The sequence below is a fragment of the Heptranchias perlo genome, chromosome 2 (assembly GCF_035084215.1).
Source record: "Heptranchias perlo isolate sHepPer1 chromosome 2, sHepPer1.hap1, whole genome shotgun sequence".
NCBI classification, from domain to species: Eukaryota; Metazoa; Chordata; class Chondrichthyes; order Hexanchiformes; family Hexanchidae; genus Heptranchias; species Heptranchias perlo.
This window is the reverse complement of record NC_090326.1, coordinates 21,418,950-21,445,250: the sequence shown is the minus strand read 5'-3', so window position 1 is coordinate 21,445,250 and position 26,301 is coordinate 21,418,950. Positions and strand designations below refer to the sequence as shown.

General features: G+C 44.3%; 1 protein-coding gene and 1 long non-coding RNA gene across 2 annotated transcripts in view; both read left to right on the top strand.

Annotated features, from left to right (window-relative positions):
* The window catches only part of dap (death-associated protein), a 56,369-nt gene extending 30,932 nt beyond the window's left edge, over positions 1-25,437 (top strand). The window contains exons 3-4 of the mRNA XM_068001069.1: positions 22,279-22,324; positions 25,101-25,437. Of these exons, the coding sequence (XP_067857170.1) occupies positions 22,279-22,324; positions 25,101-25,220 (166 nt within the window). The 3' untranslated portion in view covers positions 25,221-25,437. The remainder of the gene's footprint in view (positions 1-22,278; positions 22,325-25,100) is intronic.
* On the top strand, positions 8,279-11,475 carry LOC137335747 (uncharacterized). Its single transcript, XR_010966487.1, has 2 exons — positions 8,279-8,673; positions 9,874-11,475. It is a non-coding gene; the product is annotated as an uncharacterized lncRNA (long non-coding RNA).
* Positions 25,438-26,301: the final 864 nt, after the last annotated feature.

Genomic DNA, 26,301 nt, shown 5'->3' with positions numbered 1-26,301 from the left:
CTAATATCTCTTTGACGCTCGGTGTCAAATTTTGTCTGATAACCGCTCCTGTGAAGCGTCTTGGGATGTTTTACTATGTTAAAGGTGCAAGTTGTTGTTGTATTCCTATCTGATTTAAATCTGTTAATTGGACTGCAACTTGAAGTTCTGGAGGTGGGCCTTGTTTATTTTTTAATTGCATAAACAGTACGTAAACTCACGCCGTTACTTTCCTCAGGCAAATTGCCTTGACACGGAGATGTAGATTGAGCTGTGACTAGACGTACTGGGCTGTAGGGGTGGGGGATGATGGCATTGCAGTAATACTATCTCAATGTGTAGCCGTGGCTCATTGAGATTTTTAGCATTTATTTTAATTACTTGGTGGACAAATGCCCTTGGTTGTATATGGCAGCGTTTTTTTTTCCAGCTTCATGCAAATCCTCTGCTTCACAGCTTCCCAGCATTGCTGAGGTCGACTGGCAGAGGGATTTACCCTGACAGTTGCTCAGAATAGGTAACCAGAGACATAAAGGTGTCAGCTGTGGATAAGTGGGTAGCACTCTCGCCTCTGAATCAGAAGGCTGTGGGTTCAAGTCCCACTCCAGAGACTTCAGCACAAAATCCAGGCCTACACTCCCAGTGCAGTACTGAGGGAGTGGTGCACTGTCAGAGGTACCTCATTTGGATGAGATGTTAAACTGTGGCTCCGTCTGCCCTCTCAGGTGGATGTAAAAGATCCCACTGCACTATTTGGAAGAAGAACAGGGGAGTTCTTCCCAGTGTCCTGGACAATATTTATCCCTCAACCAACATCAGTAAAACAAATTATCTGGTTGTTATCACATTGCTGTTTGTGGGACCTTGCTGTGTGCTGCATTTCCTGCATTACAACAGTGACTACACTTCAAAAGTACTTCATTGGCTGTAAAGCACTTTGGGATGTCCTGAGGTCGTGAAAGGCGCTTTATAAATGCATGTCTCTGTCTCTGTCGCTTTTTCTCTTCCTCTCTATCTCCTCTCTTCATCTTGGACAGTATAAAAACGTACTCCATCTGTGATAAGATAGAAGTCTAACTGCTATATCGAAACAGTCCTGCCTTAGTGTGCTGGCTTCTGGCTTCTAGCGTGCGTCCAGTCTTCTTTCCTGGTTAATCAGCAATCTTTGCCTTCTAACTTCAAGCTAATTGTGTATTTTTACTGTTATATTTTAAATTGTTAAGCAACTATTGCACTTCTCTCTGAATCGCACTCAAAAACAGTTTAACATCTTTCTCTTCAACTTCACTTGACTTCTGAAAACACAGGCAATAAAACCCTTTTCAATACCTTAGCTGCTCGAGATTAAAACATTACTTCAGGCAATCAGACCCAGTGCTGGATGTTTCACTGAAATTATATGTGCACACTTATCCAAATAAGGTTCTTCACTTTCCGGTTAAATTAAAAATGAGAACGTAGTATTTTCCTGCCAATAATTCCAGCACCAATACTTCTGGAGTTGATGACTAGTCAATCATACAAAAAAAACCCTTTCAGTAGTTGCAGAAAAATTAACCCCCTTAATGTTGGATTGCCTTTCCTACACAGTAATTCCACTGTGTGTGATGCCCATTAGCGACAAAGCTAAAATAACAAACTGAAGTTGTAGTCTTGGTTTTAAACAATAGTTATGTGGGGAAATTACTACTTTTTTTTGTAATGTTGTGAGATGCCTTCTATTCTGATTTCACCTGTTTGAATTCCACAGGCTTTAGAAGAGTCTTCCCTCACTGCTGCTGTTGGTGGATAACTCCTAAATCAGCGAATGATGGTCGGGGGAGTGGGACTTTTTTAAAATCGTTAATTTGATTGTGGGCGTCGCTGGCAGGGCCAGCATTTATTGCCCATCCCTAATTGCCCTTGAGAAGGTGGTGGTGAGCCGTCTTCTTGAACCGCTGCAGTCCGTGTGGTGAAGGTTCTCCCACAGTGCTGTTAGGAAGGGAGTTCCAGGATTTTGACCCAGCGACGATGAAGGAACGGCGATATATTTCCAAGTCGGGATGGTGTGTGACTTGGAGGAGAACGTGCAGGTGGTGTTGTTCCCATGTACCTGCTGCTCTTGTCCTTCTAGGTGGTAGAGGTCGCGGGTTTGGGAGGTGCTATCGAGGAAGCCTTGGTGAGTTGCTGCAGTGCATCCTGTGGATGGGACACACTGCAGCCACGGTGCACCAGTAGTGAAGGGAGTGAATGTTTAGGGTGGTGGATGGGGTGCCAATCAAGCGGGCTGCTTTGTCCTGGATGGTGTCGAGCTTCTTGAGTGTTGTTGGAGCTGCACTCATCCAGGCAAGTGGAGAGTATTCCATCACACTGGACTAGCTGGATAGCTCTTGCAAAGAGCCGGCATGGACTTGATGGGCCGAATGACCTCCTTCCTTGCTGTAACTATTCTACGATAGAACCTCAAATTAGCCAAGCCCTGAGGGATGGCCGTTCCAAACCTGCAAAATTCAGGCGGGTAAAATCAACAGATGAAGAATTAGAAGCACCTTGCACAGGAAGGAGCGGCGTCTGGCGCCGCGGGCCAGCGGGGAGGAGCGGCGTCTGGCGCCGCGGGCCAGCGCGGAGGAGCGGCGTCTGGCGCCGCGGGCCAGCGCGGAGGAGCGGCGTCTGGCGCCGCGGGCCAGCGCGGAGGAGCGGCGTCTGGCGCCGCGGGCCAGCGCGGAGGAGCGGCGTCTGGCGCCGCGGGCCAGCGCGGAGGAGCGGCGTCTGGCGCCGCGGGGCAGCGGGGAGGAGCGGCGCCGCGGGGCAGCGGGGAGGAGCGGTGCCGCGGGGCAGCGGGGAGGAGCGGCGTCTGGCACCGCGGGGCAGCGGGGAGGAGAAGGTCACCCCTAAGTCTTTTTTTCTAGAGAAAAGAGCCCCAGACTGTTCAATCTTTCCTGATAGGTATAACCCCTCAGTTCTGGTATGATCCTAGTAAATCTTTCTTGCACTTTCTCTAGTGCCTTTATATCCTTTTTATAATATGGAGACCAGTACTCCAAGTGGCCAAACTAAGGTTCTATACAAGTTTAACATAACTTCTCTGCTTTTTCAATTCTATCCCTCCAGAAATGAACCCAGTGCTTGATTTGCTTTTTTTTTATGGCCTTATTAACCTGTGTTGCTACTTTTAGTGATTTGTGTACCTGTACCCAGAGGTCCCTTTGCTCTTCTGCCCAATTTAGACTCTTATTTTCCAAGGAATATGTGGCCTCCTTATTCTTCCTACCAAAATGTACCACCTCACACTTATCTATATTGAAATTCGTTTGCCAACTACATGCCCATTCTGCAAGTTTATTAATGTCTTCCTGTATTTTTCACATCCTCAGTATTAACTACACTCCCAATTTCTTGTCGTACGCAAATTTTGAAATTGTACTTCCGACTCCTGAGTCCAAATTGTTTATGTAAATAATGGACAACAGTGATCCCAGCACCGATCCTAGTGGAACATCACTTCCCACCTTTTGCCAGTCTGAGTAACTACCCTTAACCCCTACTCTCTGTTTTCTGTTTTATAGCCAGCTTGCTATCCATTCTACTACCTGTCCCCTGACTCCACATTCCCTGACCTTAGTCATAAATTTACTATGCGGAACCTTATCGAAGGCCTTTTGAAAATCCAAATATATTACATCTATAACTGCAATGTTGTCTCCCAACTATCGTACTGCAGCAATTGTTGGTGTCAATCACTTGCCATTTGGTAGGAGCCGTTCTTCAACTTGGTTTGAGTGGAAACAGTGAGACATTGGCCCAGAATTTACTGGAAAAATAACGGCGAGTTTAACGGTGCCTGCCGTTATCGGTGTGGAAATAACCCAGCAATTTGTGGCGAGGAGGAGATACCCCGTGAGTTGCGAATCACCACAAGTTGCCAGACGATTTGCGTCCCTCCACCGTTAGCTTCACGAGAACGGCAGCTCGCCCTCAATCTCATCATCCGTTTTAAGAAATTGCTGCATTTGCGCTGTTAAAACGAATTAAACTTTCCGCAGAAAGTTAGGGCTAGTATTTAACGATGTAAGGACCCTTTTAATGAGGAGATTTATGTTCCTGACCAGCCACTCAACCCCTTGTGCCCAGAAAGGGAATAATTCAAACTGTGGGGTCTCACTCCTGCAGGTATTAAATTGTTCTGAGAGGTTTTTTAAAATTTTACATTTGAATTTTTTTTTCTTACTTTTGCTTTCTGTCTCTTTTTTTCTGTCTCTTAATCCAATCTTTCTTTCCCTCTCGTTATTTCTCTTTCTGTAGAGTCATAGAGTCATAGAAGTTTACAACATGGAAACAGGCCCTTCGGCCCAACATGTCCATGTCGCCCAGTTTATACCACTAAGCTAGTCCCAATTGCCTGCACTTGGCCCATATCCCTCTATACCCATCTTACCCATGTAACTATCCAAATGATACCTGATTTGACACTTAATTCACCCTATTTCCTTCTCCAATGCTCCTCTATTTCTCTCCCTAAATTTCATTGTATAAGGAGATAGATATCCAGGATCATTTGTTCACCAAGGTCCCAGATGCTCTGTTGCCCTCACCATGCCGTTATCAGCTCGGACTTTCAGCAACTCGCGGGGCAAAACTTCTTTGAGCTGAAGGGTGAGGGAAAAAATCTAACTTGGCACGCTGTGAGATGCCCCACTCCAGCAAATTCTGGGCCATTGTCTATTGTCACATTTTGAGTCTATTGATGCACTCACCACTGTGCGTTTTTTCCTGTATTTTAAAATTTTATTGCAGTATTTATATAGCTCTTCTTGAAACCAGTTTTGATTATGCCAATCTTAGCAGCATCCAATGCAGCGCAGTCTGGGGTCAAACTGACATAGGCTTTCTTCAAAGTGTTGACTTTAGCAACAACAACTTCTTTCATTTATATAGCGCATTTAACGTAGTAAAACATCCCAAGGTGCTTCACAGGAGCGTTATCAGACAAAATGTGACACCGAGCCACATAAGGGGATATTAGGACAGGAGGAGGCAGGTTTTAAAGAGCATTTTAAAAGAGAGAGAGAGAGGTGGAGGCAGAGACATCAATGTCGCAGAGACATCAATGTCATACTGTTTCTTGCCAGCCTGTTTGATCTGATGCTTATTGGCCTTGATGTCAACAATTGAAGTCCTGCAGTAGGGAACATTGCTGTTTTTTTTTCTCATCAGGTCTGGCCTTTCCACATTCCCTGAGTCCAATTACTCAGAGCAGGAGTTTAAATTGCAACTTTTTTAAAGCTCACTATCAATGGATCAGTCATTATTAATGTGAAATATTAATAGTGCTTTCCTCCATTGGTATTGAAACCTTTCAGATAGCAAAGACTGGAAACTGAAATAACTGCATTGCAGCATTTCAGACACAGTACATCAAGCACTGGACATCTAGAGAATTCCTATGATTGATAATCATCTCCGCAGGTTGTCCTTTCATCTGACCCATCCCTCCATCAGGGAAAATATAATTTCAGTTCCAACAGTCGCTTTGCTCATTTCTGATCGTTCATTGAGTCCTTTGCTGCACCTGCTGGTTACAAGTGTATCCTGCTCAGCTGTTGTTTCCTCCTAACAATCTTTATCTGACTGTTTGCCTAATCACTCAGCTCCCCTGTCCCATTCTGAATTCTCTCTTATTCCCTAGAAACAAGAACATTGATAGAACACTGTGGGCTGAATAAACAGCTGTTTGAGTTTTTATTTCTCATGCATATTTAAAAAAGCGTAGTCAAAGTGAATTTTTTTTAAAACGTAATCTGTGCACCTTTAGCACCTTGGGACGTTTCACAACATTAAAGGTGCTAGAGAAATGCAAGTTGTCGTTGTTAAGCAGCCTTAAGGCAACAGGTAGTTACTAGAAAAAAAATGTACTTGAATTTGCCTGAGTTGTTTTTTGTATGCGGGTCTCGTACCTACCTGTCAAAACCAATTTGGATTGTTCCAGTTAGCAGTTTTCTGTTTAGTGCAAACGAACGCCTGTGTAAGTACAAAACAGAGCCACAGGAAAAATGTCACCACTGAAGAAATGGGACCCTTTGGTCATGGAGCCTCTCCGTATTTCATTTAATGATCAGTGTGTGGGGCCAGGTCGGAGTGGGACCGTGCAGTAGCTGTCTCAGCTGGTGGTCGAGTAATCCTACCTGACAGGAGCTGGTTCCTCCACACTGCTACTGTCCCACTCTTGTGCACAAAAATCTAGGCTGACATTCCCAGTGCAGTACCAAGGGAGTGCTGCAGTGTCAGAGGTGCTGTCTTTCCGATGAGACATTAAACCGAGAACCCATCTGCCCCTCTCGGGTGGATGTAAAAGATCCCATGCCTCTATTTCGAAGAAGAGCAGGGGAGTTTTCCCCCGTGCCCTTGGCCAATCGAACCATAGAAAAGATACAGCACAGAAGGGGGCCATTCGGCCCATCGTGTCCGCGCCGGCTCGAAGAACAACCAGGTACCCATTCTAATCCCACCTTCCAGGACCCCGCTCTGCAGCTTACAGCACTTTAGGTGCAGGTCCAGGTACGTTTTTGTTTATCCCTCAACCAACATTAGTAAAAACGGATTATCTGGCTCATTGCTGTTTCTGGAATCTTGCTGTGTGCAAATTGGCCTCTGCGTCTCCTACGTTACAACAGTGAATGGCTGGTAAAGCGCTTTAGGACATCCTGAGGATGTGAATAGCGCTATATGAATGCAAGTTCTTTCTTCTCTTTTCACTCTGTTGAATTGCTGCATGAACCTCCATTGTACAGCTGTAGCATCCTTTTACTGGAAATAGTCTTGTGAATGCCTGTCTGAATATTCATTCAAAAGCAAAATACGGATGCTGAAAATCTGAAATAAAAACACAAAATGCTGGAAAAGCTCAGCAAGTGAGGCAGCATCTGTGGAGAAAGAAACTGAGTTAACGCTTCAGGTCGAAGACCTTTTGTCAGAACTGGAAGATGTTAGAGTTAAAGTTTTTAAGCAAGGAAAGAGGGTGGAAGGAGGGGAGGAAAGAAAGAACAAAAGGGAAGGTCTGTGATAGGGTAGAGCGCAGGAGTGATTAAATGACAAAGGATGATGGTGCAAGGCAAGGAAGGTGGTAATGGGACAGGTTAAGAAACAAACTTGCTCTGTATTTGCTTAAAAATTTTAACTCTTTAACATCTTTCAGTTCTGACGAAAGGTCTTCGATCTGAAACGAGGTCAGAGTGTGAGTGGGACGAGGAATTAAAATGACAAGTGAACGGCAGGTCAGGGTCACGCTTGCAGACAGAGCGGAGGTGTTCAACCAAGCGATTGCCCGATCTGCGTTTAGTCTCCCCAACATAGAGGAGATGGCTTTCTGTGCAATGAATACAGTATACGAAATTGAAAGAAGTACAAGTAAATCGCTGTTTCAGCTGGAAGGAATGTTTGGGGCCCTGGACGGTGGGAAGGGAGGAGGTGAAGGGGCAGGTGTTGCATCTCCTGCGCTCACACGGGAAGGTGCTGTGGGGAGGAGAGCAGGTGTTGGGGGTGATGGAAGTGTGGACCAGGGTGTCGCGGAGGGAGCGGTCCCTTCGGAATGCTGTGGGGGGGGGGGGGGGGTGGGGAAGATGTGTTTGGTAGTGGGATCACGCTGGAGGTGGTGGAAAAGGAGGATGATACATTGAATGGTGGGGTGGAAGGTGAGGACAAGGGGGACCCTATCATGGTCCTGGGAGGAAAGGGAAGGGATGAGGGCAGAAGTGCGGGAAATAGGATGGACACGGTCGAGGGTCCTGTCAACTACAGTGGAGGGGACTCCTCGGTTGAGAAAAAGGAAGACATTTCGGAAGCGTTGATGTGGAAGGTGGCATCGTCAGAACTGATGTGACAGAGACGGAGAAACTGGGAGAATATTCTTTCACTTCATATACCTGCTTCAGCTTTACAGAGATTTAAACAAAAAGGGAGCACTTAATAATGTGCATAACTGTCAGGTTTATTCTGAACGCATAGTGACTGTAGTTAACATCACAAAACACAGCAGCTGTTGACGTCCACGCTGATAGCCAGGGGCAAAAGACACAAAAGGGAATAAAATCACCACCTCATAAAATTTGCAGGAAATTTTATCATCAAAAATTAAGGTAACCTAGGATGTGAGTCCTCTGTTGCCTCAATAGATAAATATAACAACAACAACTTGCATTTATATGGCAGCTTTAATGTAGGAGAGCATCCCAAGGTGCTTCACAGAGGTGTAATCAAAAAATTTTTAAAATGCCAAGCCAAAGAAGGAGATATTAGGAGGGGTGACCAAAAGCTTGGGCAAAGAGGCAGGTTTTAAGGAGGTGGAGCGGAATGGCATTAAGGGAGGCAATTCCAAAGCTTGGGGCCTAGGTGCCTGAAGACATGGCCGCCAGTGGTGGGGTGAGAGGAGGGGAGATGCTGGTCCTTTACTCTGAGAGTACGTTCCAGCATCACACCTGCTTTGTATCAGAACTGTCCCATTACTCAGTAACCCTCTTGTTATTAAGTGCTCCCATATTCCTACCTTAACTCACACTGATCCAGAGGGCGGGTAAGTGGTTATGTTGATCCTAATTGATCTCTCTTCCTTGTTAGAGGCCTGGGTATAAAATGAATATGAAGGCACATATGGGCAAATGGGATGCCAGGCAGACCCCGCGTTGTCCCTCTCTTTGGTGAGGAAGCACAATCGAGTAACAGGTTGGTTATTGTCATGCACATTGTGCAATTCTCCGATCCCCACTCCAGTCTGTACAACAGTTCACATTTAGAACCAGTCGTTCGTGGAATAAAGTTAATGTAGCTGTGCTTCATGGAATGCAAGGCATCCATCCTGTTCTGTTAATAGTCCTCATGGCTAAAATATGTGGGCCGTAGAACCCTAAAGTCAGCACTCGACGCATATTGAAGTTATAGTTTGTGACATTACTATTACTGTACTTCAAGGTAATTCACTGTATGAAGTGCTTTGAGACATTTTGATGTGATATGGTGCTATATAAATCCAGATTTTTATGATATTAAAACCTGGTTTGCTGTCTGAATTCCAAAGGCACTAATCTGATTTTATTTCAGATGTCAAATCTAAACAGTACTTACTTTAAGGCATTTATCAACATCTGCAAAGCTTACATATCTCGTTAAGTCAGGTACCAGCTGAGTCACATGATACATACCGATGCATATATGCAGATGTGTCACTATTTTTTGTGCTGTCACATTTATAAAGATGTAACCGGTTTAAATTGGGTTGTGTGCAAACAGGTAGCAATGCTTTTGAGGTTTGATATCATCAACCCTTGATTGGAATAACAATTTCCTTCAGAAAATATTATTTTGGGATACAATATATGAGTAATTTGAGACACCACACAGTAATTATAGCATACTTAGGAGGAACAGGTGTCTTTGGATCAATGGTTCCCAAAGCTCTCCCCAATGTCTGGGTCTGTTATAGACCTAATTGATGGAGATTGATTTCAATGATTAGTCAACAACTCCATTATCGTTGTATAATGCAGCTATCAGGATGGTAGAAAGTGAACTAGACGGACCTTGGTCTTTTTTCATCTCGCAATTCCTATGTTCCTATGTCTTGTATAACTGATAGCCACTCTAATATCTCTTTTGGGTTATAATACTCTAGTATTTTGTATTTCAAGTGGCCTGCGGTGTGTATGTATATACAGAGTTAATGAGGTAGTGAGTTGGTTTTGTTTCAGTAAGTGCACTGATGTACAGAGCACATACACATTTGTACTTCATTCTCTGACCAGCTGTTGCCTTATACAACACACTACAGATTTTAAGTTTTTGCCCCTCTTCCTGTAGCAAATCTTGAATATTTATGTCATGAATGTTCTTACATTGGATTGACTGTATTGTATGGGTTGTCAACAGTTCATTAAAACCTCACCCTATTGAAGTAATCTGAAGCAGAACCCGTTCGACAGAGTTGGAAACTCAGTAGCTCAGAAGTCAATAAGTAGGACCGACTGTGCCGACATCCAGCCAACCAAAATAGGACCGACTGTGCCGACATCCAGCCAACCAAAATAGGACCGACTGTGCCGACGTCCAGCCAACCAAAATAGGACCGACTGTGCCGACATCCAGCCAACCAAAATAGGACCGACTGTGCCGACGTCCAGCCAACCAAAATAGGACCGACTGTGCCGACATCCAGCCAACCAAAATAGGACCGACTGTGCCGACGTCCAGCCAACCAAAATAGGACCGACTGTGCCGACGTCCAGCCAACCAAAATAGGACCGACTGTGCCGACATCCAGCCAACCAAAATAGGACCGACTGTGCCGACGTCCAGCCAACCAAAGTAGGACCGACTGTGCCGACGTCCAGCCAACCAAAATAGGACCTACTGTGCCGACGTCCAGCCAACCAAAATAGGACCGACTGTGCCGACATCCAGCCAACCAAAATAGGACCGACTGTGCCGATGTCCAGCCAACCAAAGTAGGACCTACTGTGCCGACGTCCAGCCAACCAAAATAGGACCTACTGTGCCGACGTCCAGCCAACCAAAATAGGACCGACTGTGCCGATGTCCAGCCAACCAAAATAGGACCGACTGTGCCGACATCCAGCCAACCAAAATAGGACCGACTGTGCCGATGTCCAGCCAACCAAAATAGGACCGACTGTGCCGACATCCAGCCAACCAAAATAGGACCTACTGTGCCGACGTCCAGCCAACCAAAATAGGACCGACTGTGCCGATGTCCAGCCAACCAAAATAGGTCCTACTGTGCCGACATCCAGCCAACCAAAATAGGACCTACTGTGCCGACGGCTAGCTGACCAAAATAGGACCGACTGTGCCGACGGCTAGCTGACCAAGCTTTGAATTTACTGAAGGCCTCAAACGTGAGACCCATCCTGCTGTAGGAAAGCTGAGTTTATATTTGACATGATATTTGTTGCACTAGTAATGTCACTGGGCGTGTCTGAATAGTGCAAGCCTGGTGGAGGCGTTCTCGGTGCTCCTCACAGGTGGATGACGAGGCTAAGGATAGACCTACTCTGGATGAAAAACTATAAAAATTATAACCAAACGCAGCGCTGTTGAGCAGAACAAATATCGTGGTAAATACAAAAAGAGCACTGCCTGCAGCCACTGGGGCTGGGAGGCCATCTGGAAATCTGTATTTTGGTAGGCTTGATTTTGGTGCAGGGAGATTCTACTGTATGTGATGAGAAGCCCCTGTGAGTTACAAAGGAGATTCAGTGTATTATGTGAAGTGTTCTTCATTAGTAGGACATGGGACCTTGCAAATTGGAGCATGCAGATGGCATGGTGACAATGAGGGGACTTTTGCAGGCCGCACAAGTCCTCTTGTTGGAACAGTCAAAGATCTCTGCATTATGACGTGCCTTTGTACTTGTTGTGGTCCTAGGCTGCCCCCAGGTGGGTGATTGAGCAATTGTAATTTAAAAGTACGATTAAATATAAATAAACTGCAGTGTGTGATTGTATGAATGATTGAAGCATCAGCTTGTTTTTATTTATTGAAATCCTGATCGAGAAGGCTGGGGAAAAGCTGTTTATAATCATCGTTACATTGGTAGAGTATTTTTGTAGGATTTTTTTTAATTCAAGTATTTCTATATTCAATTTCTGGATTTCCCCCTGCTTTTTCCTTGCTTAATGTTTTCTGATGTCATAATTTATGTTGTGGTTTTTTTTTTGCTTGCTCACCTTTTTATCAGTGTTCTTTCTCTCGACAATGTTCGCATTCTTCACTACGCACTTAACAATTTATAACTAACATATACTGTGTTTATATAGCTGTAGACTGACTAACTTTCTGATGATAAACTGTATGTGATCACTCTGTCATACCTCATTGATGTCTTACTATCATTAACTGCTCAGTGAGGATCAACTGTACAGTGTGTCCTGGTTATGACACTCATTGCCAGTGTGTTACTGTTCTGGCTTTTAGACAGTTATTTTCTCATTAAAACAGCCTGCTGACAGTTTTCATAAGTATCACTACATTCTGAAACCTGCATTTTTCCTCTTCTGCCTTGCAGAGATGATGTACCCGAGTCTAACCGTGTACCCTGACAGCAGTAAGTTACATGCTGGAGTTTACACGGGGTTCCCATTTCCTTATCAGACTTACCAGATGGTGGAAAGTACTGCATCATAAAGCAGATTCATACAGGTTAACAGGTAGAGAGTTACACTTGGAATATATGAGCCAGCAATTCCGGGTTCCTTAGTCCTTAAGTAATCTGCAGACAGGAACCTGATTCATACCAGTCTCCATGGATGCGGGATTCAAATGAATTTTTTTTTTTAACAGACTAACATTAATAGTCCGATTTATTTACAGATATAATAATTGAAATGTAACTCAATAAAAATGTCAACGAAACCACAATGGCTGTATGCAATCTGCCTGATGGTTTGGTGTGAGTTTCATCTCATCAAACAAACAATGAGTTTACTTGATGTTGAAATTGGATGCCATAAATGAAAAGTGTTCCAATTCTCCCCATCATTCGGTGTCGGCCTTGTCTCAGTGGCAACACTCTTGTCTCTGAGTCAGAAGGTTGTGGGTTTAATTCCCAATCCAGAGATTGAGCATATAATCTAGGCTGACACTTCGGTGCAGTATTGAAGGAGTGCTGCACTGTCGGAGGTGCCATGCTTCAGATGAGATGTTAAACTAGGGTCCTCTCTGCGCTCTCAGGTGGGTGTAAAAGATCCAGTGGCACTATTTTGAAAAAGAGCAGGGGAGTTTTCTCTGTTGTCCTGGCCAATATTTATTCCTCAACTAGCATCACTAAAAACAGGTGATGTGGTCATTGTCATTTTGGTGTTTGTGGGAGCTTGCTGTGCGCAAATTGGCTGCCGCATTTTCCTACATTACAACAGTGACTACACTTCAGAAAGTACATACTTGCCTGTAAAGCGCTTTAGGATGTCCTGAGGTCATGAAAGACATTAGAGTTCTCTCTAAGTTCTTTCTTTAAAAGTACAATGATATGACAGACTGAATAATATGAACATTTTAAACAGATAAAGATTTCTCTTTGACCCAGGTGCCACACAGTTAATTTGGAACATAATCACCTGGCTTGTTCCACCCGTAGCAACAAGTCCTGTTTGGCACGAAGCGACACTGAAGCCACATTTATATCTGATATTTATCCACAAACTTCTTGCAGACAAGAATCCAGATACACAATTTTGTTAGCTGCTGCCAAATACTAGATTGTGCACCACTGAGGACAATTCCAAGAGAGCTAACTACTTATGTTAATTAAGATTTGACCACTGCCATGATTAAAAGCTCAGAACAAAGCACGTTTCCCATTTAACCCATAACGCACAAATGTTTTGATGCCAACCAAATATGGCAGAAAACTGATACAGATTTGTACCCAAGAATTACCCATCTCTGATGTACTGTTTGAAGGGGTAGGTTACCGAGCAGAAGCTGGACTCTTCCTCAGAGAGGAAGAGCCAGGCCAGAGTGCGCACTTTTATTTTTTTCTTCATTCTCGAGATGTGGACTTCGCTAGTAAGGCCGGCATTTATTGCCCAGCCCCTTTGGGGTGCCACTTTCTCTTTTGAATTCACATTGACTAATGTTGAACTAGACTATTATTTTCCCCTCCAAGCCACTCACCAATCGGACATATATTGCCGTTCCTTTATCGTCGCTGGATCTCCCTACCTAACAGCACTGTGGGAGCACCATCCCCAGTTGCCCTCGAGAAGGTGGTGGTGAGCCGCCTTCTTGAACCGCTGCAGTCCGTGTGGTGAAGACGCTCCCACAATGCTGTTAGGTAGGGAGATCCAGCCACGATAAAGGAATGGTGATATATGTCCAAGTCCGGTTGGTGCGTGACTTGGAGGGGAAAATAATAGTCCAGTTCAACATTAGCCAATGTGAACTCAAAAGAGAAAGTGCCCTCCCAAAGAGGCTGGGAAAAACCCTACGACCTGGTATACCTAGCCATCCAAGATGCTTTTGACACAATTCTGCATGAAAGACTGCATCAAGCTCGAAGCTGTGGGGATTCAGACTAAATCTTTGGAATGGGTTAGAAATTAGCCAAAGGGTAACGATGGCGTCATAGGGCCCCGACATTTGGAAAATTTGAGTCCCTTGCCCGGAAGCTTTCTTTGTGCAAGTGGTCTTGCACAAACACCGCTTCCAGAGGGCGCGGTTATCCCCCGCCCTTTTTATATACGAATATTTTGCGATGGAACATTCCTGCTGAAATAGTAATGGGATTTGTTGACTAATCATGGCAATCAATCCCTATCAATTGGTCTACAACAGACCCAGACTTAAGAGAGCCAAGCATTCTGCAGCCAGTTCTGCCAGGCCAGTCCTAATAGTAAATCAAATAAATTAATACAAGGAAGAGAATTTTTTTAAAATGTATTTAAAATTATGAAGGAGTTTGACAGGATAGACATAGAGAAGATGTTTCCACTTGCGGGGAAGACCAAAAGTAGGGGCCATAAATATAAGATAGTCACTAATAAATCCAATAGGGAATTCAAGAGAAACTGCTTTATCCAGAATTTGGAACTCGCTACCACATGGAATAGTTGAGGCAAATAACATAAATGCATTTAAGGGTAAACTAGATAAGTACATGAGGGAGAAAGGAATAGAAGGATGTGCAGATAGAGTGAGATGAAGAAGGGTGTGAGGAGGCTCGCGTGGGGCATAAAAACTGGCATAGACCAATTGTGCCGAATGGCCCGTTTCTGTGCTGTAAAATCGGTTTAAAGTTATCCATAGTTTTCTTGACCAAATATCTTAGCAGTGAGCCAGTGGGAATATTGACTTGTCGGACTATGCTTCATTCCATTACAGAACAGTCAGTCATTTTTGAGAGATAATGACAGTTGAAATTGTGCAAGTGATAAACAGCTGTGCTCACTCAGTTTGTTTTACGTACAGAATATACCTGCGGAAAGGAGGACATTAGCAATTGCTTTCCATTCGCTTGCTGTGGATATAGTGGGAGAAAGTCCATTTCTAAAAGTGACTCATTAGGCCCTTCTTGCAGCCAACGATATTGGCATCTTCCAACCTTTCTCCTGTCGTTACCTCTAGTGGAATTGTTTGCTGGCCCACTGAGGGGGAATGATGAGATCTGTTTTTTTTTTCTTCCCGATTTATCTTTTTGCTCACATCTGAATTAGCTGGAGGAAATAGGAGCAGGAGTAGGCCATTCAGCCCCTCGAGCCTATTCCACCATTCAATTAAATCATGGCTAACTCCATTTACCCACTGTGGCTCCATAGCACTTAATACCCTCGGCGAGCAAAAATCTATCGATCTCAGATTTAAAATCATTAATTAAACTAGCATTTACTGCTTTTTGTGGGAGAGAGTTCCTCACTTCTACCACCCTTTGTTTGAAGAAGCGTTTTCTAGGAACAGTGGAGGTCCAAGCGTTTCCTAACTTCTCTCCTGAATGGCCCGGCTCTGATTTGAATCTTATCCTAGATTCCCCCACCAGCGGAAAAAGTTTCCCTCTATCTACCCTATCAATTCCTTTCAAAATCCCCAAAACCTCAATCAAATCACCCCTTCACCTCCTATATTCCAGGAAATACAAGCCTAGTTTATGTAATCACACCTCATTATTTAACCCTTGGAGCCCTGGTAACATTCTGGTGAATCTGCGCTGCACTCCTCCCAAGGCCTTTACGTCCTTTCTAAGGTGCGGTGCCCAGAACTGTGCACAGTACTCCAGATGTGGTCAAACCAGGGCTTTGTATAGCTGTAGAAAAACATCCTCCCCTTTATACTCTAGCCCCCTAGATATAAAGGCTAATATTCCACTAGTCTTTTTGATTTTTTTTTTGTACTTGACCACTACATTTGGACCTCCACTGTTCCTAGCTTTTCACCATTTAAAAAGTACTCGGATCTATCCTTTTTTTTGGTCCAAAATCTAACCTGATTACAAATTAAACAGAGTGCATCTTCTGCTAAGCCTCAACTTTTCTTTTTGTTTCCTACAAATTCTGCCCAACACTTTTAAGAAAAGAACAAATAACAGCTCCAGAGATGATGATGAGGTAAAATGGGTGATCCAAATTCTGGACAAATTAACAGGTGGGTTGAAGAATCTGTCACTTTATTTTTTTAAACCAGAGGACAGTAGAAGTAAACAATGACTGGGCGTTGGGTCAGTGTTCAGGAGTTTCCTTAAAGTTAGAAATAGTTGCTGAATCAAATGTAAAAGTATGCTTATGCGGGTACAGTAGTGTAGTGGTTATGTTACTGGACTAGTAATCTTGAGGCCCTGGACTAATAATCCAATGACTGTGAGTTCAAATCCCACCATAGCAGTTTAAGAGTTTGAATTCAGTTTTAAAAATCTGAAAATAAAAAGCTGGTATCAGTAAAAGTGACCATGAACCTGGTCGGATTGTTGTAAAAACCCAACTGCTTCACTAATGTACTTTTAGGGAAGGAAACCTGCTATCCTTACCCGGTCTGGCCTCTATGTGACTCCAGTCCCACGCCAGCGTGGTTGACTTAACTGCCCTCTGAAGTGGCCTAGCAAAGCACTCAGCTGTATCCAGGGCAACTAGGATCGGGCAATAAATGCCGGCCTTGCCAGCAACATCCACATCCCAAGAATGAATATTTTTAAAAATCCAAGCAAATTTAAGGAATATGGCACCTGGGCAAAGCTTAGTCGTCATCATCCCAATGATGTTGCAGTACCTTCCCAGTTCTAGAAGCTCTGACTCTGTTGGTGCCCTACGTGTATCTTGGGACCCTCCTGTATCCACTACAGGACCAAGTCCCAAATGCTGTCATGTCCAGCCTGTCTTTCTCTCTCCCCTTCTCTACCTTTCTAAGTGAGGCAACAATGTCAACTCCATTAAAGCTAGTAAAACGAGTGGAGATGATTGTGGATGAACGCTATGAAAACAAGCAGGAAATTTTAACCCAAAGGCCCCGTAGTTCTGGTACGAGTTGGTGTCTACCTTCCCTTGGGAAGAAAGTTTGTGTATGTCCTTTTACCATTTCTGCTGATCAAGGGGGAGGCCCAGATTAAATAAATGATCCTTCATTTTATGCAGAGTTCTATTTTAATTTCTCTTGGGCTTTAATGGGAGTGACCATTTGCCTTGTGGACTTGAGGGTACAATCCAGGCTGCTACTCCAACACAGCATCAAGGGATTGTTAGTGGTGCCACCCTGCAGATAAGATGTTAAACTAAGGTTAAACCAGTTCTGGTGGTTGAGAAAGAAGTTGAAGATCCCATAGCACTATTCAAAGAGCAGGGAGTTCTTCCCTACAGATGTCTCCTTTCTTCATCACCCAGCCTCATAGTACAATGATTTTTCTTTTAAGCTTAGCTAAAAGGCCATTACCTCGCCTCCTCCATGACCTTCACTCTTGGTTTTACATTAGCTCAACATACCAAGACTCAAAAAAGCTCCACACCATGGGTCTCGGGGCATAATATAAACTACCTTAGCTATTTACTTGTACGGAAAATAACACTCATGAGGCGAGTAGAACTATCCAAGGCTATTTTACATGACAGTTACAGCCTTACAGATATTGTCTGTCAGCTATATTTGAAGGTTTTTTAATTTTAAGATTTAACAACAGAACTTGATATAAAATAAGAACATAACAAATAGGAGCAGGAGTAGGCCACGTGGCCCCTCGAGCCTGCTCTGCCATTCAGTAAGATGATGGCTGATCTTCGACCTCAACTCCGCTTTTCTGCCCGATCCCCATATCCCTTGATTTTCCCACAGAGTCCAAAAATCTATCCATCTCAGCCTTGAATATATTCAACGACTCAGCATCCACAGCCCTCTGGGGTAGAGAATTCCAAAGATTCATAACCCTTAGTGAAGAAATTCCTCCTCATCTCAGACCTAAATTCCAACCCCTTCCCTGCGACTATGCCCCCGGTTCTAGATTCTCCAGCCGTGGTAAACAACCTCTCAGCATCTACCCTGTCAAGCCCCCTCATAATCTTATATGTTTCAATGAGATCACCTCTCATTCTTCTAAACTCCAGAGAGTATAGGCCCATTCTACTCAATCTCTCCTCACAGGACAACCCTCACATTCCAGGAATTAATCTTCATTGCACTTGCCTCTAAGGCAAGTATATCCTTCCTTTGATAAGGAGACCAAAACTGTACGCAGCACTCCAGGTAAGGTCTCACCAAAGCCCTGCACAATTGTAGTAAGACTTCCTTATTCTTGTATTCCAACCTCCTTGCAATAAAGGCCAACATGCCATTTGCATTCTTAATTGCTTGTGTACCTGCATGTTAACTGTTTGTGTTACTTATACGAGGACACTTAAGTCTCTCTGAACACTAACGTTTAATAGTTTCTCACCATTTTAAAAATATTCTGTTTTTCTATTCTTCCTATCAAAGTGAATAACCTCACATTTCCCCACATTATACTCCATCTGCCACCTTCTTACCCACTCACTTAACCTGTCTCCATCCCTTTGCAGACTCTTTGGGCTCGATTTTCGCACCCCCGGCTCCAACCCGCCCACTTCCGGGTTCCCCAGTGACGCGCTGACGTGCGCGCACGGCCCCCACGTGTGGGACTCCCGCCGGCAATTAAAGCCGGCGGGGTGCCACTTGAAGAAATTAACCAGGTAGTTCAGGTTGTTTACAGACCTAATTGACCTGATATTTTAGGAGGGGTGGGATTTTCAAATCAACTGGGACTGTTTCCCGTACTGGGGGAAATACTCCAAGTTGAAATGGACGTGTTGCAGCCATCAGCCTGTGGCAGCTGTAAAGGTCCATTTGACAGGTGGGGGGGGTAGACCCTCACTCATTGCAGAAGGCCACTCTGTCACTTTGGACAAAGTTTGGCCTTCACCACCCTCCTCCTAACAATAAAATTCACCAACTTGCACACTTACCCCGGTGTCCAGACACATTTACCTACTTTGCGGACCCCCTCAAATGTACATCTTCCGGATGGGGGCCGCCGTAGCTGCAGTCATGACCTCCTCGCAGGACAAACAGCATCACCAGCCTCGCCGGCCACGCCGTCCACCCCTGACACGTGGAGCTCCACAACACAGTGCTGTGACACATCCACCTGTACAGCAGGAGGGAGGGCAACCGCAGAGAGAGATGCGTCGCAGAGGGCACTACCCTCAGCACAGGGTCTACAGACCGAGGCTCAGCTTCCTGGACCTCTCTGAGCAGCTGTGCACAGGGAGACTCAGAGTCACTCGACATGTAGTCGTGGACATCTGCAGCCTCCTTCATGCCGAGCTGCTCCCGGCTGGCCCGAGCACCATCTTCTTACCTGTCGCTGTCAAAGCCACCACTGCCCTCAACAACTTCTCCTCCGCATCCTTCCAGGGTGCAACCGGGGACATCGCCGACCTGTCTCAGTCGTCTGCACAAAAGAGCCCTGCAAATACACCTACACCCACTCTGCAGTGACACAATGGGTGGCATCAGTTGTGGGTCTTCACGGTGATCCTCAGGAAAGGGCATTATTGCACAAACCAGACAAGATTCGCAAAGACGTGGCAGTAGTGGTGACAATGTAATGTGAGTTGATCAGAAATCAAATATAAGTAAAAACCATGACAAATCCTCAAACACCCTTGTGCATCCCCTTCATGCTCACGACACGTTTGCCTTACGCTGCCTACTGCACATATGTGATGCATGCCCTGTGGCTGCAGCACAGGTAGTGGCAGGTTGAGTGAGGCTGACCGTGAAAGAGATGCATGAGAGGGTGAGTATGAGTCAGAGCCATGAGATTGAGGATTGGGTTGAGTGGTAGTGGTGGGATGAGTACTGGCGAGGTGAGTAAGTGCAGGTAAGATGAGGATGAGCTTTGAGTGGGTGTGAGGAGTGATGTGATAGAGTAGTGTTGGCAGTGCAGAAGGAGATGTGGGGTGGAGGCAGTGATGTGGCAGATGGAATGTAGGGGAATGAGTAAGTGTACTCACTTTGGCTAACCTACTGAGGTCATTGAAGCACCTCCTGTACTGTATGCAGGTGGGCGATATGTTGGTGGTGCTGGTGACCTCCTCTGTCACCTCGAGCCAGGCCTTCTTGGTGACAGAGGCAGGCCGCTTCCTCCCGCCCGCCGGGGGGAAGATCTCTGGCCTCCCCCTCCTCCACCCCATCCAATGATACCTGGAGTGAGGCATCATTAAACCTGGGAGCAGCCATCCCCCTGGGCTGCTCCATGCTGTAATTTTTCCTATTTTCTGCAGCATCAGTCAGTGGAGGACTGCCCCTTTAAATAGGGCTCCTCCAGCTGACAGACCTTACTGCACATGCACAGTCCATCCGTTGCGCAGCTTTCCAGCGCGAAACCCGGAAGCAAAGATAAGTGGCTTCAATTAGCCTGCGATTGCTTGCGGAGCACCCCGATTTCACCGGGCGAGTTACCCACGCGCCCAGTCGACCCCCCTCTGAGAACCCGCCGCCCTCCTAATATCGGGCCCTTTGTGTCCTCCACACAGCTTACTTTCCCACCTAGCTTTAAACTCAGATACATTACATTCGGTCCTTCATCTAAGTCATTAATATAGATTGTAAATAGCTGAGGCCCGAGCACCGATCCTTGCAGCACCCAACTAGTAACAGCCTGCCAACCTGAAAATGACCCGTTTAAGGAACTTATATCACTTATATGGAATTTAATATGTGATTCTTTCACGTAAAATGGATGTCTTAACTATTTCTCAATCTTAATCGCTAACATTCCTTCTTTGTGCAAAATGACTACTATATTCATCTACAAGACATTGATTGTACTTCAAAGTAATTCATTGTGTATGAATTGCTTTGAGACATTTGAGATGCCATTACAAATGCAAGCCTTTTATGTTGAGCGCTGATCAGTAAAAAATGCATTTAGGTCCTGTTTGGTAATTCAGTGGCTGTCTCTTTTTGCTTAAAATTGTATGTGAATGTATGTGTATGTGATGGTTTCTCCCGAATTCTCTATTGGATTTATTAGTGACTATCTTATATTTATGGCCCCTTCGCTTTGTTTTGTCTTATTCTGCTTTGGTTTAAATGCATTTATTCTGCTGTTTGTAATGTGGGTCATAGAGGTTCTGAGGACTGATGATAAATGTTTAAAATGTTTATTTGCTGGACAACCTTCCTCCCTCAACCAACACCACCCAAAACACATTAACTGGTCCTTTATCTCATTGCTGTTTATGGGGCCTCGCTGTGTGCAAATTGGCTGTGATAATGCTGTTATACAAGAGGTGCTTGTGTACAAATGTAATGCTGTTGCATACAAGTGTGATTCTGCTGTAATGCAGGAGATACTTGTGTACAAGTGTGATAAAGCTGCTAAGCAGGAGAGACTTGTGTAGAGGTGTAATAACACAGTTATACAGGAGATACTTGTGTACAAGTGTGATAAAGCTGCTAAGCAGGAGAGACTTGTGTAGAGGTGTAATAACACAGTTATACAGGAGGCACTTGTGTACAAGTGTGATAAAGCTGTTATGCAGGAGGGACTTGTGTAGAGGTGTAATAACACAGTTATACAGGAGGCACTTGTGTACAAGTGTGATAAAGCTGTTATGCAGGAGGGACTTGTGTAGAGGTGTAATAACACAGTTATACAGGAGGCACTTGTGTATGAATGTGATAATGCTCGTAAAGGGAGCACTTGTATATCAGCGCTGTCACACTTGTACACAAGAGTAGGAGCTGTGTAATAGAGGGTAACTTGTATGGTTGTCGTATTGAGAAAACAGTAAACTAACTCTGTTTTGGTGTTTGAGGCCATGCTGTATGTGTTGCAGTTACATTGAGGACCTTACATGACTGGTAGTGCATACGGTAAATAGGATTTTTTTTTCAAAAATTGCATTCACTGTGGTGGATTAATAGATAAGTTTCAGCCTGCTTCCTTCATCCTGTGAGCTGTTAAATGGCGGGGGGAGGGGGGAGATGCTATATATTTGTAAAGGCTGAACTTGCAAAAATGATTCAGAGGAAGAGGGGAAATCAAACTGAAGGAAGTCTGGTCATAAATCACTTTGTTAAGTGATGACTAATGAGTAAATCATTAGAATATTGTCACTGCTGTCAGTAATGTTGATTATCATTTCGAGACATGTACTTTTCTGTAAATGTTGCTGTACTTGTGCATTTTCTGTAGTATTGGGCCGCACTGAATGTCAATGTGAGTGAGTTTTCTCTTTAGTTATCACTATTAGATGTCAAATTATAACCATTCCGATTGGCGTAGTCATATGTTAATTTTTCTTTTCTTTCTTTTTCAGCCCTAAACTGACTGTACCGATAGTTATCTCTGGCGCTATAGCGAGGGTAAGATACAATCTACATCTCTCAATTTTACTCCGTTTCTGCGAAAAGAGATATATATATATATATATATATATATATGTCGATTTTCAAAGCAGGAAGTTGCTGGAAATGCACAGCAGGCGGATCAGCCCGCAGAAGGCAGAAAGGACTGGTTAATATTTTGGGCGTAGACCTTTCATTCAATCACTCCCAAAATATTAAGCTCTCTTTTCACTTTCACCTGACTGAACTGCTGTGTATTTCCAGCAGTTTTGGGTTTTGTTAAAGATTTCCAGCATTTGCATCTTTCTCCTTTACTTCTTGTACTTTACATGTTACATAGAATTTACAGCACCAGTAACAGGCCATTCAACCCAACTGGTCTATGTCGGTGCTCCACACGAGCCTCCTCCCACCCTACTTCTACCCCTGTTCATCTAACCCTATCGGCATAATACTTCTATTCCTTTCTCCCTCATGTATTTGTCTAGTTTTCCCTTAAAGGCATCTATGCTAGTCGCCTCAACTACTTCATGTGGTAGTGAGATGCACATTCTAACCACTCTCTGGGGTAAAGACATTTCTCCTGAAAGTCTTATTGGATTTATGAGTGACTATCTTATATTTCTGGCCCCTTAGTCTTATTCTGCTTTGGTTTAAATGCATTTATTCTGCCGTTGTTTTGGTATTTTGTGGTCCAACAGACAGGAAAATCTCTTCTAAACCTGTGACCTCTTCTAAATCTGTACCTGATCGTAGTGCATGCGTGTAGTCTGGAGATCCCCCTAGCGTTGCCACTAGCTACCGCTGTGCAAGTGCCGGCACTGCTTCTGGCACTATTGTTAGTTGGTGACTAAGGATGAACGCAATTCAATCCTTGGTTTGAAAGCTTGTCTTTTAAAGAACGAGCTCCTGCTCTATTGGTGGTTGAAACGTCTAGCCGGTTTCCACTTGAAAAATTCAGCTGTACTGGTGGAAAACACATGGCTAGGTGACAATCCTAACTGGTCCTTTGGGCTTAAAATATTCAGGAGTCGCACACAGGACAGATCAAGGCACTATCCAAGGTTCTGCCTATTTTTACACTGCAGTACTGGATTTTCACCACTAGATGCTCCCTGTAAAATATGAGAGCAATAAAGCTCACTACTAAAGACACACTGACATTATACAAATACTGTCTGGATTTTCTAATTTAACTCGCACTCAAAAAAAAAACCTGGAGTTATTTACCGTTCATGTCCTCCAATCTTATTTAAGGAAGGACATACTTGCATTGGAGGCAGTTCAGAGAAGGTTCACGAGGTTGATTCCAGGTATGGAAGGGTTGTCTTATGAGGAAAGATTGAACAGGTTGGGTCTATACTCATTGGAGTTTAGAAGAATGAGAGGAGATCTTATTGAAACATACAAGATTCTGAGGGGACTCGATAGGGTAAATGCTGAGAGGGTGTTACCCCTCATGGGGGAAATCTAAAACTAGGGGGCATAGTCTCAGAATAAGGGGTTTAAGACGGAAATGACGGAGGAATTTCTTCTCCCAGAAGGTCGTGAATCTTTGGAATTCTTTACTCCAAAAAGCTGTGGAGGCTGAATCATTGAATACATTCAAGGCTGAGTTAGACAAATTTTTGATCAGCGAGGGAGTCAAAGGATATGGGGGAAAAGGTGGGAAAGTGGAGTTGAGGTTAAAAATCAGATCAGCCATGATCTCGTTAAATGGCGGAGCAGGCTCGAGGGGCCGAATGGCCTACTCCTGCTCCTATCTCTTATGGTCTAATCTCTGGTAAAGTCGGAGGGAAGATCGGGGGAAACGACGGAAAACGGAGAAACCCCTTGCGGAAATTCTAACCCCCGTTAACTTCTGGAAATCGATTTCTGTAACACTTTCCCAGCCTTTCTGAGCGTCCAAATTGCCCGGTTGCTGTCTCTCTGAAATTTTGGGACGTTGCACACTAAATATTATACATACATATATACAATGAATTAATTTAGCTAAGTAAAAGTTACATGACATCACGTGATGCGAAGGGGAGTCGCTGAGGCTGATGAGCCAATCAGAAAGCAGGAAGAACTTGCATTTATATAGCACCTTTTGTGACCTCAGGATGTCACAAAGCGCTTTACAATCAATGAAGTGCATTTTTTGAAGTGTAGTCACTGTTGTAATGTGAACGTGGTACTTTCGCTGAACTGTGGCTTGCGTGGTTACCCACACCAGCATCCTTTAGCCCTTTTCTTCTGAAGAGGAGCACGGTAACTGTGGCTCAGTTGGTCCCTCTCTTGCCTCTGAGTCAAAAGGTCACTCCAGAGACTTGAGCGCATAATCTAAGCTGACAATCCAGTGCAGTATTGAGGGAGTGCTGCACTGTTGGAGGTGCCGACTTTCGGATGAGATGTTAAACCAAGGCCCTGTCTTTCCTCTCAGTTGGAAGTAAAAGATCCCAAGACGCTATTTTGAAGAATAGCAGTGGGGTTCTCCCCAGTGTCCTGGCCAATATTTATCCCTCAAACCAACATCACTAAAAACAAATTATCTGATCATTATCACATTGCTATTTGTGGGACCTTGCTGTGTGCAAATTGGCTGCTGTGTTTCCTACATTACAACAGTGACTACACCTCAAAAGTGCTCCATTGGCTGTAAAGCGCTTTGGGACGTCCTGAGGTCATGAACAGCATTATATAAGTGCAAGTCTTTTTTTTCACAAGTTTTCATCGACAGAGAGGATTGCTTTCTTGCCTTCCTTGTGTTGTTAGATACAGACTAATTGTGCCTTGATTATTCCTGCCACAGGGGGATAAAGACTTTCCTCCAGCTGCTGCCCAGGTTGCCCACCAGAAGCCTTACCCATCAGTGGAGAAACTGCCTGTTACACATCAGATCAATCAGTCCATCCATCAGCCTCGCAAGTGAAGGGCTTGACCCCTGGGAATCAATGTACAGATATCAGTGCAGATCAGAAATCTGTGGGATGTGTCGATCCATTAGCTGGACTCCTAATGTCTCAGATATTTGAAGCAAATTTTTGTTTTGTTTTTAGAAACAGAGCTACGGTTTTAAATTTTGTAAACCTTGTCGAAACACATTTGAAAAATTAATAGCCATTTTTTAATTAAATTGGTACCTGGGATACTGTTTTATTTTTAATATTATTTCAGAAATAAAAGATAAAGTTCTGGAATGATAGAGATATTGTTGACAGGATGTCGAACACTCGCACGTGCGTGTGTGTGTTTGTTTTGTGTGCGTGCGTTATGGACATTATATTTAGTGCTGTGACTCGGTATACATGCTATGAATCAATGCTTCACTGCACCAGAAGTAAGCGCCAAGATAACTAAAAGTAAGTATGCATGCTGTGAAATGGGAGCGCCCTTTTCAGGATCTGTAGCTCCAATTTTCTGATCCTGGCAAATTAAGGGCTGCACACACCTATTCTGGCAGCACGAGAAACTGTCCTGGCCCAGTTGGCTGATGGCTGCATTTTTTGGATAATGTCATGTGCACTCGTGTACAACTGCACGGGCAATGCAGGGGAGTGGGAGGTGCAACTGGACACCTTTCACCCGGCATTCTGCCTGGAATGTGTGAAAGAAAGAACTTGCATTTATACCGCATTTTTCACGACCCTCGGGACGTCCCAAATCGCTTTACAGCCAATGAAGTATTTTTTTTAAAAATGTAGTCACTGTCATAATGTAAGAAATGCGGCAGCCAATTTGCACACAGCAAGGTCTCACAAACAGCAATGTGATAATGACCAGATAATCCTTTTTTTTCTAATGATGTTGGTTGAGGGTTAAATATTGGCCAGGACACTGGGGAGAACTTCCCTGCTCTTCTGCGAAATAGTGCTGTGGGATCTTTTACGTCCACCTGAGAGGGAAGACGGGGCCTCGATTTAACGTCTCACCCAAAAGATGGCACCTCCAACAGTGCAGCGCTCCCTCAGCACTGTACTGGAGTGTCAGCCTGGGTCTTGTGCTCAAATCTC